The 14,896-nt window shown below is 32.9% G+C and overlaps 2 protein-coding genes and 1 pseudogene across 2 annotated transcripts; 2 read left to right on the top strand and 1 right to left on the bottom strand.

Annotated features, from left to right (window-relative positions):
• Positions 1-986: 986 nt before the first annotated feature.
• On the top strand, positions 987-8,257 carry LOC108476598 (uncharacterized; annotated as a pseudogene).
• LOC108476599 (uncharacterized) lies at positions 7,351-9,375 on the top strand. The gene has a single exon (XM_017778847.2). It carries the CDS (start codon positions 8,806-8,808, stop codon positions 9,121-9,123), a length of 318 nt encoding a protein of 105 aa, XP_017634336.1. The 5' UTR covers positions 7,351-8,805; the 3' UTR covers positions 9,124-9,375.
• A 1,255-nt stretch (positions 9,376-10,630) lies between these two features.
• On the bottom strand, positions 10,631-11,362 carry LOC108477706 (uncharacterized). Its single transcript, XM_017780216.2, has one exon. It carries the CDS (start codon positions 11,253-11,255, stop codon positions 10,644-10,646), a length of 612 nt encoding a protein of 203 aa, XP_017635705.1. The 5' UTR covers positions 11,256-11,362; the 3' UTR covers positions 10,631-10,643.
• Positions 11,363-14,896: the final 3,534 nt, after the last annotated feature.

Raw genomic sequence — 14,896 nt, 5'->3', positions numbered from 1 at the left:
TTGTATTATTTATTAAGTTTGGTTAATTACCTGATTTCGATTCAAATTAATCGATAACTAAATTTTTAAAAAATTATTAACCGACCTCCGACCGAATTGAATTAGTTAACTGATCGATTAATTTCATTTTAACCTAAACTTGAAAACTTCCACTTGTTTGTCTCCTATTTCAATTTTAACCGAAATTTTGGAAGACACGAGTGCATATAGTTTAATATATTTTATAACTCCTACAAATATAACATATATTTATATGATCATTAAAACCATTTCATTGTAATTGTAATTAAGTAATTCAATCTAGAAACATTAATGAAGTTTTATGTAAAATTTAAAAACTATTCATATTTTTAAGATATAATATTCGTAAGGTAAACTTTTGTTTGTTTGATTATATTTTAGTCACTTATGTTTGAAATGTTACGTTTTATTCACTTACGTTATTGTGTCGTAATATTTTAGTTATTAAGCATTAATTGCCGTTAATAGTATAACGATGAAGTGATGTAGTACGTTAAATCATCATTTCAAACGAAAATTTTAGGTTAAATTATACATTTGGTCCTTATATTTTTTTTTATTTTGAACAATTTAATTTTTTTCTTTTACATTAAAAAGATGGAAAAGTGAGGAAAATAAAAGAGAGAAGAGAATGGAAAATAAAGAAAAAAAAAGAAAGTTAAAAGAACATAAAAGAAAAAATTAAATTGATCAAAATGAAAAAATATAGGGACCAATTGTATAATTTAATCTAAAGTTTTTGTTTGAAATGATGATATAATGTGTCATGTCAGTTTACTGTTACATCGTTAACAACAATTAACAACTCAATGACTAAAATATTATAATATAATAACATAAGTGACCAGAACGTAATATTTCAAATATAAATGAACAAAAGTGACTATTTTAAAAGTTGTAAATTAATACATATTTTAATTATTATGATAAAAGAAACTAGTATTTTAATCTAAAATAAAATAGCAGTTGAAAATTAATGCCAAAGATTAACATGCCGTTAGGCGGCTAGGCGCAGCGCTACACTTCTAAAACCCACCTCCCTCGCTTTGAGCAATTGAAGAAGAATGATGCCTGCACAAATCGTTATAGAAGAAGAAGAAGAACAACAACCTCTTCTCCACAGTACTACCACCGGTGGAACCGAAGAAGAGGTCGTCACTTCCTCATTATCCAATGAGCCAGATGCCCTTAAACGCAAGCTCATCGGCTCTAATCAACGCCTTCTTTCTATCGACGTATTCCGTGGCCTTACCGTCGCGGTATACTCATCCACTTGAAACCTATCATTTGATTTTAGCTCAAGTATTATTCATATTTAGCATGCCAGTTGTTCTTTTTTGTTTGTTTGTTACAGTAATTAGAAAATCGATGTGATAAATTAGCTTGGAAGCAGTTAGGGTAGGAGAACGACTTATTTCTGTTATTTGAAGGGAGAGCGTTGAGTAAGAATTGAAGTGAAGACATAATTGGGAAGTTTTAGCATTTGGAAAATCATTGGCTAGCTAATATTTTACTCATCGTGATAAGTTTATTTTAATGCATCTTTTAGACGATTTCCCCCCATATTGGTTGATTGAGAGTAATGGTGTAATTAAGTCAAGCGGAGAACGAATACTGGCAGCTCTATCTCTAGCTCAACTCAATATTTGGAGCTCAATACTTGGCTGGAACTGGACTGAACATCTATATTTAAGCTTGAGCTTGATTAAGTTCATTTATTAATTTTTATGCTCAAGCTCAAACTAGAGCTTGATTAAGCTCAAGATTGAGCTTGGGTCGATAATTAAGCTTAGGGTTAATATTATATATTAAGGGTAATAACATAATTTAATAATATAAAAATAATTAAAATATATTTTAAAAATGAAAAGTTCGATAAGGCTCGCGAGCCACTTGAGCCAGAGTATTACTAAGCTCGAATTTGGTTCAATGATTACTAAATCAAGTTTGAGTATTTTTCAAGTTGAACTCGAGCAACTTGCGAGCATCGGTGTCTCATTTATAACCCTAATTAGGGGAGTTTTATTTTTTCTGCTTATGTTATCTTTTGGTTGATTAAGCAGCCTACCATAAAATCAGGAGGTGTTTTTTTTTTCGTTATTATGTGATTACTTACTAAGTTACTATTAGTTTAGCTTTCAACTCAATTCCTAATTAATAGTTCTTTTAATAGTTGATGATTTTGGTTGATGATGCTGGAGGGCTTTTCCATCAATCAATCACGCTCCATGGTTTGGTGTGACCATAGCTGATTTCGTGATGCCATTTTTCCTTTTTGGTGTTGGGGTCTCTATTAGCCTTGTATTTAAGGTATGCAAAGTTCTTTAGCATATCCAATTTTGTGATACCGTCTTTCTCTTTTTGCTGTTGGGGGTCTTATTAGCCTTGTATTTAAGGTATGCAAAGTTCTTCAGCATGGATTTGACTCTTATGGGGTTACTGTTGTTTGATGAAGTTCTAGGTAGCATGCCATTTTAATATTTATTTGATTCTTCTCCATAAGTTTGCCCTTATGATTTTGACAGTATCAGTATGAACTCTTTTCCTTGCCCCACATTCCTCATAAAGCTTTATAGCTATTCTTAATTTATGCATAGCGCATTGAACCTTTCTAAATCAATATCTAGGTTCGGAATTCATCTTACTTTACGGTCACTTCTACCATTCTACGATTTCAATTAACACTGTCTTTTCCATTGACTAAAGAAAAATTTTCTCTTTGTTCATGCCCATATAACAGCAAAAAAGTATATAGCCAAGAATGTTGTATCTGTAGATAGTGCACATAACAAACTCGGAACAAATAAAATTGATTACATGTGTACAGAAAGCTTCCAGCAAATCATTGGTCATAAAGAAAGTTGTATTGAGGACTGTCAAGCTCTTTCTGCTGGGGTTGTTTCTACAAGGTTGCCACTTTCACCCATTGTTTTCTTAAAATTTTATTAACTTCTAACAAGTCTATAGTCTAGATAGGAGTTACCCACAACTCATATAATTTTGGAATATCTTGAATGCAGAACTTTTAGTCTGTTTTGTGATAATTCTTCTTTTATTTTTTGGTTGTTAAGCTGCAAGCTCTTAGTAACAAAGTCATTTATGCATATTTCAAACTTCAAATATCCATTTTGTTGCCTACTTGATAGTTTTGAAAGCAAAAGAGGATAAAATGTGTATTTTTTGTGTTTAGCTAATACTGCTCGGAGCATGGTTTTTAAAATTTGAAATATGCTCATAGGAGGATACTTTCATGGGCGTAATAATCTTGCATATGGAGTTGCTGTGGCCAAGATAAGATGGCTAGGTGTACTGCAGGTAATAAATTTTATTGCAAATAATCTTGATGTTCTCTTTTTTATTATTATTATATATTTTATGTATTCAAGGTGTCACTAAATTATACGTGTTAGTTTTGCTTCTGCTATGTGCTTGAAAAACACTGAAGTCTAAGTTGGAGCTAAATATGCTAGTATTTACAAAAAAAGGAGGACAACCTTGTAGGATTTATTGTTTTTCAAATGTGAAGGGGAGCTATTCGAAACCATTTTCAGGTCATATGCATGAATGCAACAGCTTAAGGCATGGAATGTTCCTTACCTTTGCCTGAACCAATGCTCATTGCCTGATTAAGCACTGCACTGACTAATATATTTTGTCAGCTGAACTGTTGATCAAACATGAATCACCTATGCTTCCATTAATCATTTCCTCAATTGTTGTTAAAAAAATCATTCTGCACTCTGCTGTATGTGCTAAATATATGGATATTGCCTTTACTCAGATACATTGAGCTAATTTCTATCATATTGTGGTTTATTGTCTACAGAGGATATCAACTGGATATCTGCTGGCTTCAATAACGGAAATCTGGCTTGTTAGAAATGTCATGGTTGACTCTCCAACTGCATTTGTTCAGAAGTACTACATTCAGTGGTTAGGAAATACTATGCTTGTCGAAATGTTTGTAGAGATTTACACCTTTGGCTTTTATTTCTATTTAAAAGCTATTAGCTGGCAAAACTTTTACCTTTACTTTTATTGCAGGATTGTTGCTACCCTACTATTATCACTTTACATGTGCTTGTTCTATGGCCTTTATGTTCCAAACTGGGAATTTCAATCCCCAAGCCTCACTCTGTCCACTAATGGGCCCCATACTCAGATTGTAAGTTGTATTCTTTGGCATTTCAAGACTGCACTATGAAGTGTTTGTCACACAATGTGATTTCTGAGGTCAAATATCTGTATGTTGTTTGACATGGCTTGCATTTGGTTGGTGAATATTGTTGTTAGATTAAGCCGTGTTGTGGATCCTGTGAGTTGTGCATGTTGCTTTTGTTGAAGAGCCAAACCTTTTTCATTTTCTGTGCTGTCATATTGCCATCTATTCACATACAAGCCTTCTATATTCTTCTTATTTCAGGGGCTATAGATTTAAGCAATTAATTGAACTTAATTTTAAAGCACAAGTTATGAACATATCTGGTAGGCATGTCGTGCAATCCTGGTAGCCAAAGCCTGGTGGGTTGTGTCTCAATTGATTTGTCTTTGTTGAGAAAACAAATGAAAATTTATTTCATGAGAATATTAATATATGATTTGAGAGATGTACTGCTAGGTTTGATATATTAATCTGAAACTACAACTTTTGGGATAAGAAAATCCATAAATTTGAATGTGTTCTGTTTTGATGTTGTCAATATTTCTATCAGAAGCAAATGTTCTGTCATCCAGCTTTAATTCTAGTTTATTATTGTGCTTTTTCTTTGATGCATGGAACTTAAGTAGGTTACCATAATTTTTAATAGGTACATTGTGGAGTAAGAGGGAGTCTTGAACCTCCATGCAATGCTGTTGGCTATATTGATGGGTATTTTCTGGGTGAACAACATCTTTATCGACATCCTGTATACAGAAGAACAAAGGTTATTCAAATATTTTCTTATGTGTTGTTGATCTGGTGATGCGTTTTGGAATACCCCCTGTTTTAAGATCTTAATGGGATATGCACTCATTTTCATTCACAGGATTGCAGTGTTAATTCTCCCGACTTTGGGCCTTTACCACCGCATTCACCTGAATGGTGCCTTGCTCCGTTTGATCCTGAGGGCATCTTAAGGTTAGATAATCACCTTCTTTCATCTTGTTTCTAGCTTTTCACTACAGCTGTAAATTATGTTCTTTAAAGTTGTAAAGATGACTTATTATAATATTTATTATAATATTTTCTCACTTGTATGCACACAACTTAAGGTCCTTAAATACCAAATATGCCGTTCTTATTTCTCGGTGATATACAAATTACCCTTATGGAATTTCTGCAGTTCATTAATGGCTGTCCTCACTTGTATTGTGGGATTGCATTTTGGACATATACTTCTGCATCATAAGGTACTGTTATTCTTACTGTTAGGTGGGGTCTGTGGGCTAATCTAATTATGAACTTTCCTTGTCAGAAAGGAAAAAGGGTTATGCTAAGGATATTGCATGCATATGTTGGTGAATGTGCTCTAAATATCTTTTCTGCAGTGTCAAATGCATAGAGTGGTTCTGTGGTCCATGTCTTCCTTTGCATTGCTATTTTCTGGATTTGTTTTACAATTGCTAGGTAAGCTGTCTCAAGTGACAATCTCCTAACTCAAGATTATAATTTTGTCATATTAAACCCAGTCGGTGTGTGGTTTTCTTGGAGTTTCGAATTGATGTCTGGTTGTTGTAACAGGCATTCCCTTCTCCAAACCACTGTACACATTGAGCTATATGTGCATCACTGCAGGAGCATCAGGCTTGTTCTTGACCATCATCTTTTACATAGTAAGTTCATCCTTGGTGATTGGGTTGTCATCCTAATGTTTAGTAGTAGAAAATTCCATGTCCTGTTTGTAAAAGATATATTCTACCTGATTCATGAAGCAGTTGCTCTTATCAAATTATAGTACATTTCAGTCCAATCAGTATTAAGAAGCTGTCTGTCACAATTTCTTTCTAAAATGTTATCCTCGGGACTGAAGGGAACCTTGATGGAAGCATACATACATCCATCCTGGTTTCCTTTGTGCCAGAATTTAAATCTGCATGAGCACAGGAGCCCAAGTGTAGTCAACATTATGGCAAGATATTTGATTGGAAAGCTTAATTCACACGAGTAGGAAATGCCTGATCAATAGAAGATAAATTCCAACTAATGGAAGGCTATTGTGAGCAACTTTCCTTCTTTAGTAAATCTAGATGTTGGGTTAGCCGTTGCATAGCTTTGAACCCTGTAAATCTTTGGCTTAGGTGTTGCAATTTTTTAGCTTTGCTACTTGAAACCATTGTATATGTATGGAACTTGCTAAAGGTTTTCCTGCTCAAAACCTAATAACGGGACCTAGAGATTGTTCTTCTTGGATCCCCTTTCGCATTCCTGTTGGAAGTTCCTGCATGTATGTACATGGCCAAAAGTAATTCTAGTCCCTTTTTTATAATTTTATTTTTTAGGATTTTGAATGCTATACAAAAACTATATTTCCTAAGTAATGAGGAATACAACTAAGCACGGTTGTATTTGATGCAGGTTGACGTCAAACATTTTAGGAAGCCGGTGGTGTTACTTCATTGGATGGGAATGAATGCTCTTATAATATATGCTCTGGCTGCTTGTGACATTTTCCCAGCTGCCGTGCAAGGCTTTTATTGGCGCTCACCAGAAAATAACTTGGTATCTTTCTCTCTTCTTTTCTGGGTTTGTACTTTTCTATGTTTCTTATCCTTGCCTTCATGAAGGTAATTTACTTGAGAATAGGTGAAAAACTGCAAGCTTGATTGCCCTATTAAGGCATTTCTGAACAGCTTTATCATTGTCAAGTAATGCTGTAATTTGGATGTTCTTTTTTATACAATACCTACTTCTACCCATACACCCAAACCCTTAAATCAAAGGAAAAACACGCTTAAGTGCGCTTGAACCCCCATCTTCCTTGTTGTTGCAATAGCAACGGTGGATGATATTTTTATTCTGATATACTTTATTTCTTTCATGTCAAAGTAACTGTATGAGAACACTACTTGCAAATTACATGCACTTTCTAGAGTTGATGTTTTAAGTACAAAAATATTTTCAGTGCAATGCATTGCTTTATCAACATGTTTGATAGAACTAGTTATGCTAACAATTAAAATTATAAAATGCAGGTTGATGGCTTGGAATCATTGTTACAGTCCGTACTTCATTCAAGCAAGTGGGGTACCCTGGTATTTGTATTGCTCGAGATCTTGTTTTGGTGCCTAGTTGGCGGTTTTCTTCACATGAAAGGCATATATATAAAACTGTAGAAACAAAAATAGAACAAAAACATTAGAATATCAGGTGTTAGTTAAATATAGAAAGAAAAAGAGAGAATTAACTAGAAGTGGTACTCTGAAAACATGAATTGTCACCTAAATTGTCAACACCCTCACATGGCATTTCCCTCTTAAAGATGTGGCATCAAATGTTTCATGTTGGAAAATAACATACTATACCCTCTTTTGGTGATTGCCTGATTGATGAAAACTGTTTTTCATTCCATTTCTAGTATTAGTGAAATTAAAGAGCAAAGCAAAGCAATCACCAAAAACTTGTGGGGGTGCTGCTGTGTACAGCCACTTGTAGAAGATTCAAGATCATTTCTACTTTGGTATATTTAGTTTCTTCCTCTCAAATCAAAGACAACAATTTTTAGTTCACTTTCGGCTATAAAGACACATTATGCACTCTTTTCTCTTTACTGTACTCTATAAAAATTAGGTACTTGCCTTATTGCACTTGCATCTTCCAACTGTTATAGCCTATCTCTAAAAATGGCTACTGAGAAAGCCAATGCTGATGAGACCCAGAGTTACGATACCGAAGATAATTTCGGAGATCGATCAACAGCTAGCCAGGAATCAACTAAGTTTCAACTCAGTAAAGCACTTGCACGTAGGGCAGTTTATGGTCCAAGCAGCCGCCGCGGCTCCGGAAACAGAAGGGTCCAAACCAATGCCGACCCTAGAACATTACCAAGCAGGCTGAGCAAGGTTTCATTGGCTGATGATGATTCTGAGAAGTAGCCTACCATGTTTGATTGATGTTAATTAAGGACTTTTTTATGTTTTTTGTTTTATCATTACATGGCTTGTTATGATTCATGAAAGCATGGTATCTGGTACTTGGAAAAAAAGATGGTGTACATAAAGCATAAACAACAGAAATATATAAATATGGTGGGTCGTATCTCGTGTCTCCCATATGAAAGTTGAAAAGATTGCCTTAGCATTAGGGCAAACTTGGAAAATACAAAAAAAAGAAAAAGAAAAAAGAAAAAAAAAGCACCAATTATGAAGCAAGGCATCTATCTAATCTGATTCTGATCAATGATCATCACGCTTTTGGGCCTAAACTTCCGTAATTGTTTATTAATTATGACAGAAAGTTGCAGTACTGAAACATTTTCCAATAATCAGAGCAAAAAGGAAGACAGTCCCAAGGTTTTGAAGCGCCAAAATCGAGGTTGCATCGCAACTTCACACATTTCTTTTAATTTTTCTGATTAACCTCATAATTTGTTTTTTTTCCTTTCTTTTGGAATAAATCTCTGAAACAAAAAGGAAGGAATCATCCGGGACAAAATCCCACGTCATAATACAACAAAGAAGAAAATTTCAAATTTGTTCTTAAAAAACTGTTTCTCTTCTTCATTTTCGTTTCACCCAAAGAAGCACCAGCTCCCCAAACCCTAACACCATTCTTTCTTTTTGGTTTCCTTTTGTGTTGCGATCGTGATGGAGAGTTACGGATCGGGTCAAAGGCCGTACGGGGCGGATCGAAGGATGGAGATAATTAGCGGGAAGAACACGAGCGTTGGATCCAATCAGATCAACTCTACTACTCGTTCGCGTTCCCCTGATTTACCACCCGTTCCGACTCGGACGAGTCAAGGATCATCAAAGCCATGGGGATTTACGGATCCCGAGATGAAGAGGAAGAAGAGGATCGCGAAATACAAGGTCTACACAGTGGAAGGGAAAATGAAAGCTTCATTGAGTAAAGGTCTTCGTTGGATCAAGAACAAATGCTCGCAGATCGTCCATGGTTATTAAAAAAGGCGGCGAAAATCAACGGCTCAGATTGTGTAACGTCGGATTGAGAGTTGGACCCGATGAAATCGATGGTTTTGGACATTTTTGGGCAGAAAGAAAAAACTGGGTAAGTAAAAGACTAATAGGTGGGACATTATATAAATTTTTTTAGAATAAGATTTATTTATTTTTCTTTTACTTTAATTCTTGCTAAAGCATTGGAGAATAGGGTTTAATTTATGAAAAATTTGGTAGCTGTTAAAAATGTTTAAATGTTGAATGACTTTTTTTTCTTTTTTTAAATGTATGGAGCATTATATATTATTGTAATTTCATTATTTCAATTAATGATAGAAATGAAAGACGTTTGCAGAGCATTGTTGATTTATTTTTAAGGTCATTCACCTCTTCATTTCACAATGATGGAAGTTTTTGATCTGAGTGGTAAGAAAATTGATGTTAATTTTTGAGTTTTAATATTGTAAATAATATCTTATAGATGTAGAAAAACTCTTGTTTAAGAATTGATAAATTAATCGAAGTCTAATATAACTATATGAAACTAACATGGTCTCAAACGAAAAATAATGTTATGAATAAGAGGAAATAGAAAAAGGCAATTGATTCTTGTTGAGGGGTCCACCGACACGAGGCTAGATCAAATAGTAGCATCCTCTCGGATGACTTTTATGTTATAGTTTAGGGCTCAAAACCTTACCAATGGTAAGTTGATTATCCTTTTTTTAGTAATTGATTCTATGTTTTTCACGGTCTCGGTGTTGTCACTTTGCCAACATGCATCTTAAATGTTTATTCAAATACTTAGATTTTCTAGAGTGTTAAGAGACAAAATTTGAACTCGACGATGAGGTATTATCAATTTATTAAGAGATCAGTCAACTTCAAATAGACGACATTTCAAATACTCTTCTAGAGAAGAGTCAGTCTCCTTTCAACTATTGTCCAATACACATTAACTGTACTTAGATTGAAGACAAAAGAAGAAGAAGAAGAAGAAGAAGATTTAATAAACTGTGGGGAATGTTTGGTAATACAGTTGAATTCCCAATGTGTTTAATATTGTGAAAGATTTTGTTAGAAATTCAGATAAAAATATGAATTGTTGGTCAAAATGAAATTGTGATTACACGTCATCTCTATCCCTTCCCGATAGGTGAATGACAAATTAGATTTTTTCTTCTGAAAAAATTTAAATTTAAATTTAAATCTAATTAAAAATACTAAAAATCAATAGGAAAAATCTGATTTATCATTTTTGCTATTAAAAAGGAATAGAAATGATGTGGAATAACAATAAACCAATATTAATTGAAGTCCATACACATACAATACAATAGAAAGTCACTTAATACTAAATTATATATATATATATATATATATATATATATATATATATATATAAATAAGGAAACATTCAATTCAATTTGATGTTACAAACGCTATATATAAAAAGGGTAAAATACAAAACATAGCCCTAACGTGCATGCATGCAAATAAATGCCATTCATTCTTTGTTTTTGTCATCTTTGGCACGTCTTAGCACTTCCAGAATTCAAGGTTTGAAGCCTCATTTGTTCGTAAAATTGAGTTATGAATTCTTCTGCTTTAGCATCAATCTCTTCATCGCCACCGTCATCGTTGTGCTCATCACATTTCTCTTTGTCGCTTCCTTCACAAGGCGAATCGTACGGGCTTGAATCACTTGATGACACGTCATTGAAAGACGAAATCGGAAATGCTATCGGAGACAACGGCGACAAAATAACTTCCTCCTTTTCTTCTCTATTGGGCATATACTTGGGCTCGAGCATGATCTTAGGAGTGGTGGCCTTCATGCGTGGGGAATGAGATGGGAGCAATGGGGTGCTTTGTAAATACATTGGATGCACCGACCCAACAACCATCCCTTTCCACTCTACCTTCGAATCCACATCGACCTGAACGGGCTTTGAATCCGGCACCGTTTCGGCCACGGGTTTCGTACGCAACAATCTAATAGCCACCTTGAAAAGACTCATGGAAGGGGAACGTGTTCTTCCCTTTTGCAAGGCCACATCATTTCCACCATCGGGAGCCTTCTTTTTGTCCCTGAACATGGAAATACATGACATCGATGATGATGTGTTTTCCATTTTACAGAGACAAAAAAGAAAAGAGCCCCCAATGTATGGTTTTTTGCTATGCAAATTAAGAGTAAAAATCCCTTTGCCAAATTGAGACAATAAAATAACGATCTATATAATACGATTCGAGGGTATGAAACACAGCTAAAACAGAAGGGAATATTCTTAAAATGACCAACAAATAGTATTTACAGCAAAAATGATACTAATTTAGTTACAAAACTCAACAATTACCCCTTTCTTAGATTCCACTTTGTCAGGTTTTTTTTTTATTTTTTTATTTTTATGAATGGGATGCCTTATTTCATTTATGTATATTATAAAACTGTTTAAAATTAACTTTTATTAACCGTAAAACAGATATAGAAAATATTTTAATTTTAAAAATTATAATTTTTTCTTCGTTTTCAAATTTGAGCAAAGTTTTTATGATTTTCTCAAATAAGATTTTTTATCTTTAGGTTTTTATGGTTAAAAGTGGTTATTAGTGTGTATTGAAAATATAAAAATAAATCTTACATGATTTAGTCCATGGCTCTACTATTAATTAATAATGATATTTTGTTTAAATTTAATTATAAAATATAATGTTAATAAAGAAACATGTTTTAATACCAACGACTCCTATGTATAAACACACTCTAATTAATACTCTCTTTTTCAATTAAAATATCATGGTTGATATTTTTGGGTCAATTTTTGAACTTTGAAATTAAATATTTAATTAATTAAATTTTACAAAAGAATATATTTTAAAACTATTTCATTGAAAATTTTTATCTACAAAAATTTTGAAGAATAAAAATCAAAATCAAAATCAAAATTGTTTTTATATCTAATAGACTGAGGGTACATGATTTATTGATTTTCTAACTACAAGTTAACATTTTTATGTGATTATGGTGTTCTTTATGTCCATTTTATAATGCATCTGATATTCGAATATGAATTCTCTTTTAAAAATGCAATATGATTTATTACTGCACCCAATAATTATAAAAATATTTCTCTTTTAATTTCTTAAATATAAAAGCTCTGATTTACTAACGAATGCATTCAATTTGAGAGGTTGCAATTTATGAAATATATATACTTTTATCATTCAATAATAGAATCCAATTAATGAATGAATACGAACATTGCTAAATAATATTTTACCATGTAAAATGATAATTAGTGTTTATTGATTTTAAAGAAATAAAATGTAACAAATACAATTTCTTTTCTTCGGTTTTTTTTACTATTTGTTTATGTTGGTTAGAAGAAATGTGGAGATGTATAGAGGAGAAGTATTAAGCTTGAGGGAGGGTACAAGATTCACACGATGTAATATGGGTCGAGAGCCTCATAGCCTGAAGAGTTACTAGTCCCTTTTTTTGGTAAGTAAGAGCCTATAAATACATACTCTTAGACAAATGTCTTCTAGGTACCCATGAGATGAGTTAGATGATATTGTTGAGACATATATTGGTACGTATTCCCTGAACAACATGTCACATCGTAAGCTTTCGCAGTTTGCATATTGATTACAAGTGGAAGATGAAGCATGATGAGATTTTTGTCATTGGTGAAGTAATCGCATATGGAATATATGTGTGGAATACAAGTGGAATGCATTTCTTTCATTGGTTCGGTATTTTCTAAGGTTTCTTGGAAATTTTGCTCTTATTATTGTTGCAGTTGTTCCCATATGACTTTCATTTTCACTTAGGAATTAGAATTCTGATCACGTGTCGTTTGATCATTAAAATTTGGATGTTGTTAAATTCTCGATGGTGGTTAGAAATTGCACTAAGGATTTGCCTTAATAATTTCTCTAGAAATAGAGTTTTCCTAATCATATGGGTCTAATGAGCTATAAGGTTGGTTTGTACCAAGAGGATAAGCAACGGTGGTTGGAGGATTTTCTTATATTGCTAGCTGGTGATTGGAGATAATTTCATCAAAATTCACCATTGGAAGTCTCTAGGCTTCTTAGTGAATAGGTTCCGCACTCACTGCACATTTGTTGACGTTGGTTGAGGGAATGTAAAGATGGATGAAGAAGGATTGAGCTTGGGGAAGGGCCTGAGATTCATACAGTGTAATTTGTACTGAGAGCTTAGTAGCCTAAAGAGTCATCTATCCTTTTTCTCTGTTAAGTAAGAGCTTATATACATACATACATACATACATACATACATACATACATACATACATACATACATACATACATACATACATACATACATACATACATACATACATACATACATACATACATACATACATACATACATACATACATACATACATACATACATACATACATACATACATACATACATACATACATACATACATACATACATACATACATACATACATACATACATACATACATACATACATACATACATACATACATACATACATACATACATACATACATACATACATACATACATACATACATACATACATACATACATACATACATACATACATACATACATACATACATACATACATACATACATACATACATACATACATACATACATACATACATACATACATACATACATACATACATACATACATACATACATACATACATACATACATACATACATACATACATACATACATACATACATACATACATACATACATACATACATACATACATACATACATACATACATACATACATACATACATACATACATACATACATACATACATACATACATACATACATACATACATACATACATACATACATACATACATACATACATACATACATACATACATACATACATACATACATACATACATACATACATACATACATACATACATACATACATACATACATACATACATACATACATACATACATACATACATACATACATACATACATACATACATACATACATACATACATACATACATACATACATACATACATACATACATACATACATACATACATACATACATACATACAGTCTCTTCTAGGTACCTAAGAGATGAGCCATGTGGTCTCGTTGACACATTTATTGGTACATATTCTCTATGCCACGCATCACCTAGCCAAGCCTTCTCAATCTACATGGTGATGAGTGGGTTGGTTTTACAAGTGCCAGATGAGGCATGATAGGGTTTCTGTCATTGGTGAAGTAATGGGCCTTAGAAGGATGGACACATGATATGGTCTCAGTGAAGTAAGGTAAAACTAGGTAAGGCATATAATAATATTAAATTTGCTGGAAAATTGTTTTTAAGAAATCAGTTTCTGTTGGCACAACTTAATATTAAACTTGTGTTTTGAAGCCAGGAAGATACCTAAATCGTACCCAAAATTTTCCTGTAGACCAAAGTCTTTATGGAAAAAAAATAAAAAAAAATAAAGAACACACAAATTTTACGTGGAAACCTTTTCGGGAAAAAACCACCGGCAGAGGAGAAGAAAATTCACTATGTCGAAAAATTGAATTCAATACAAGAGGAATAGACTATGTCTATTTATAGGCTTGTAAAGCCATATTCTAGTAGGATTGAAACACCTTATCCTAATCAATATAAAATAGATGGAGTTTAATAAGGTTTAAAAACCTTATTCTAAAATAAAATAAAAGAAGTCTAGTTCTATATGGATT

This window comes from Gossypium arboreum, chromosome 12, assembly GCF_025698485.1.
Source record: "Gossypium arboreum isolate Shixiya-1 chromosome 12, ASM2569848v2, whole genome shotgun sequence".
Taxonomy (NCBI): Eukaryota; Viridiplantae; Streptophyta; class Magnoliopsida; order Malvales; family Malvaceae; genus Gossypium; species Gossypium arboreum.
The sequence above is the reverse complement of the archived record's forward strand: the minus strand, read 5'-3'. Positions and strand labels throughout refer to the sequence as shown.

Bases quoted from the DNA above. Each gene is read 5' to 3' on its own strand.
- LOC108476599 (XM_017778847.2), top strand. From the start codon at position 8,806: ATGGAGAGTTACGGATCGGGTCAAAGGCCGTACGGGGCGGATCGAAGG.
- LOC108477706 (XM_017780216.2), bottom strand. From the start codon at position 11,255: ATGGAAAACACATCATCATCGATGTCATGTATTTCCATGTTCAGGGAC.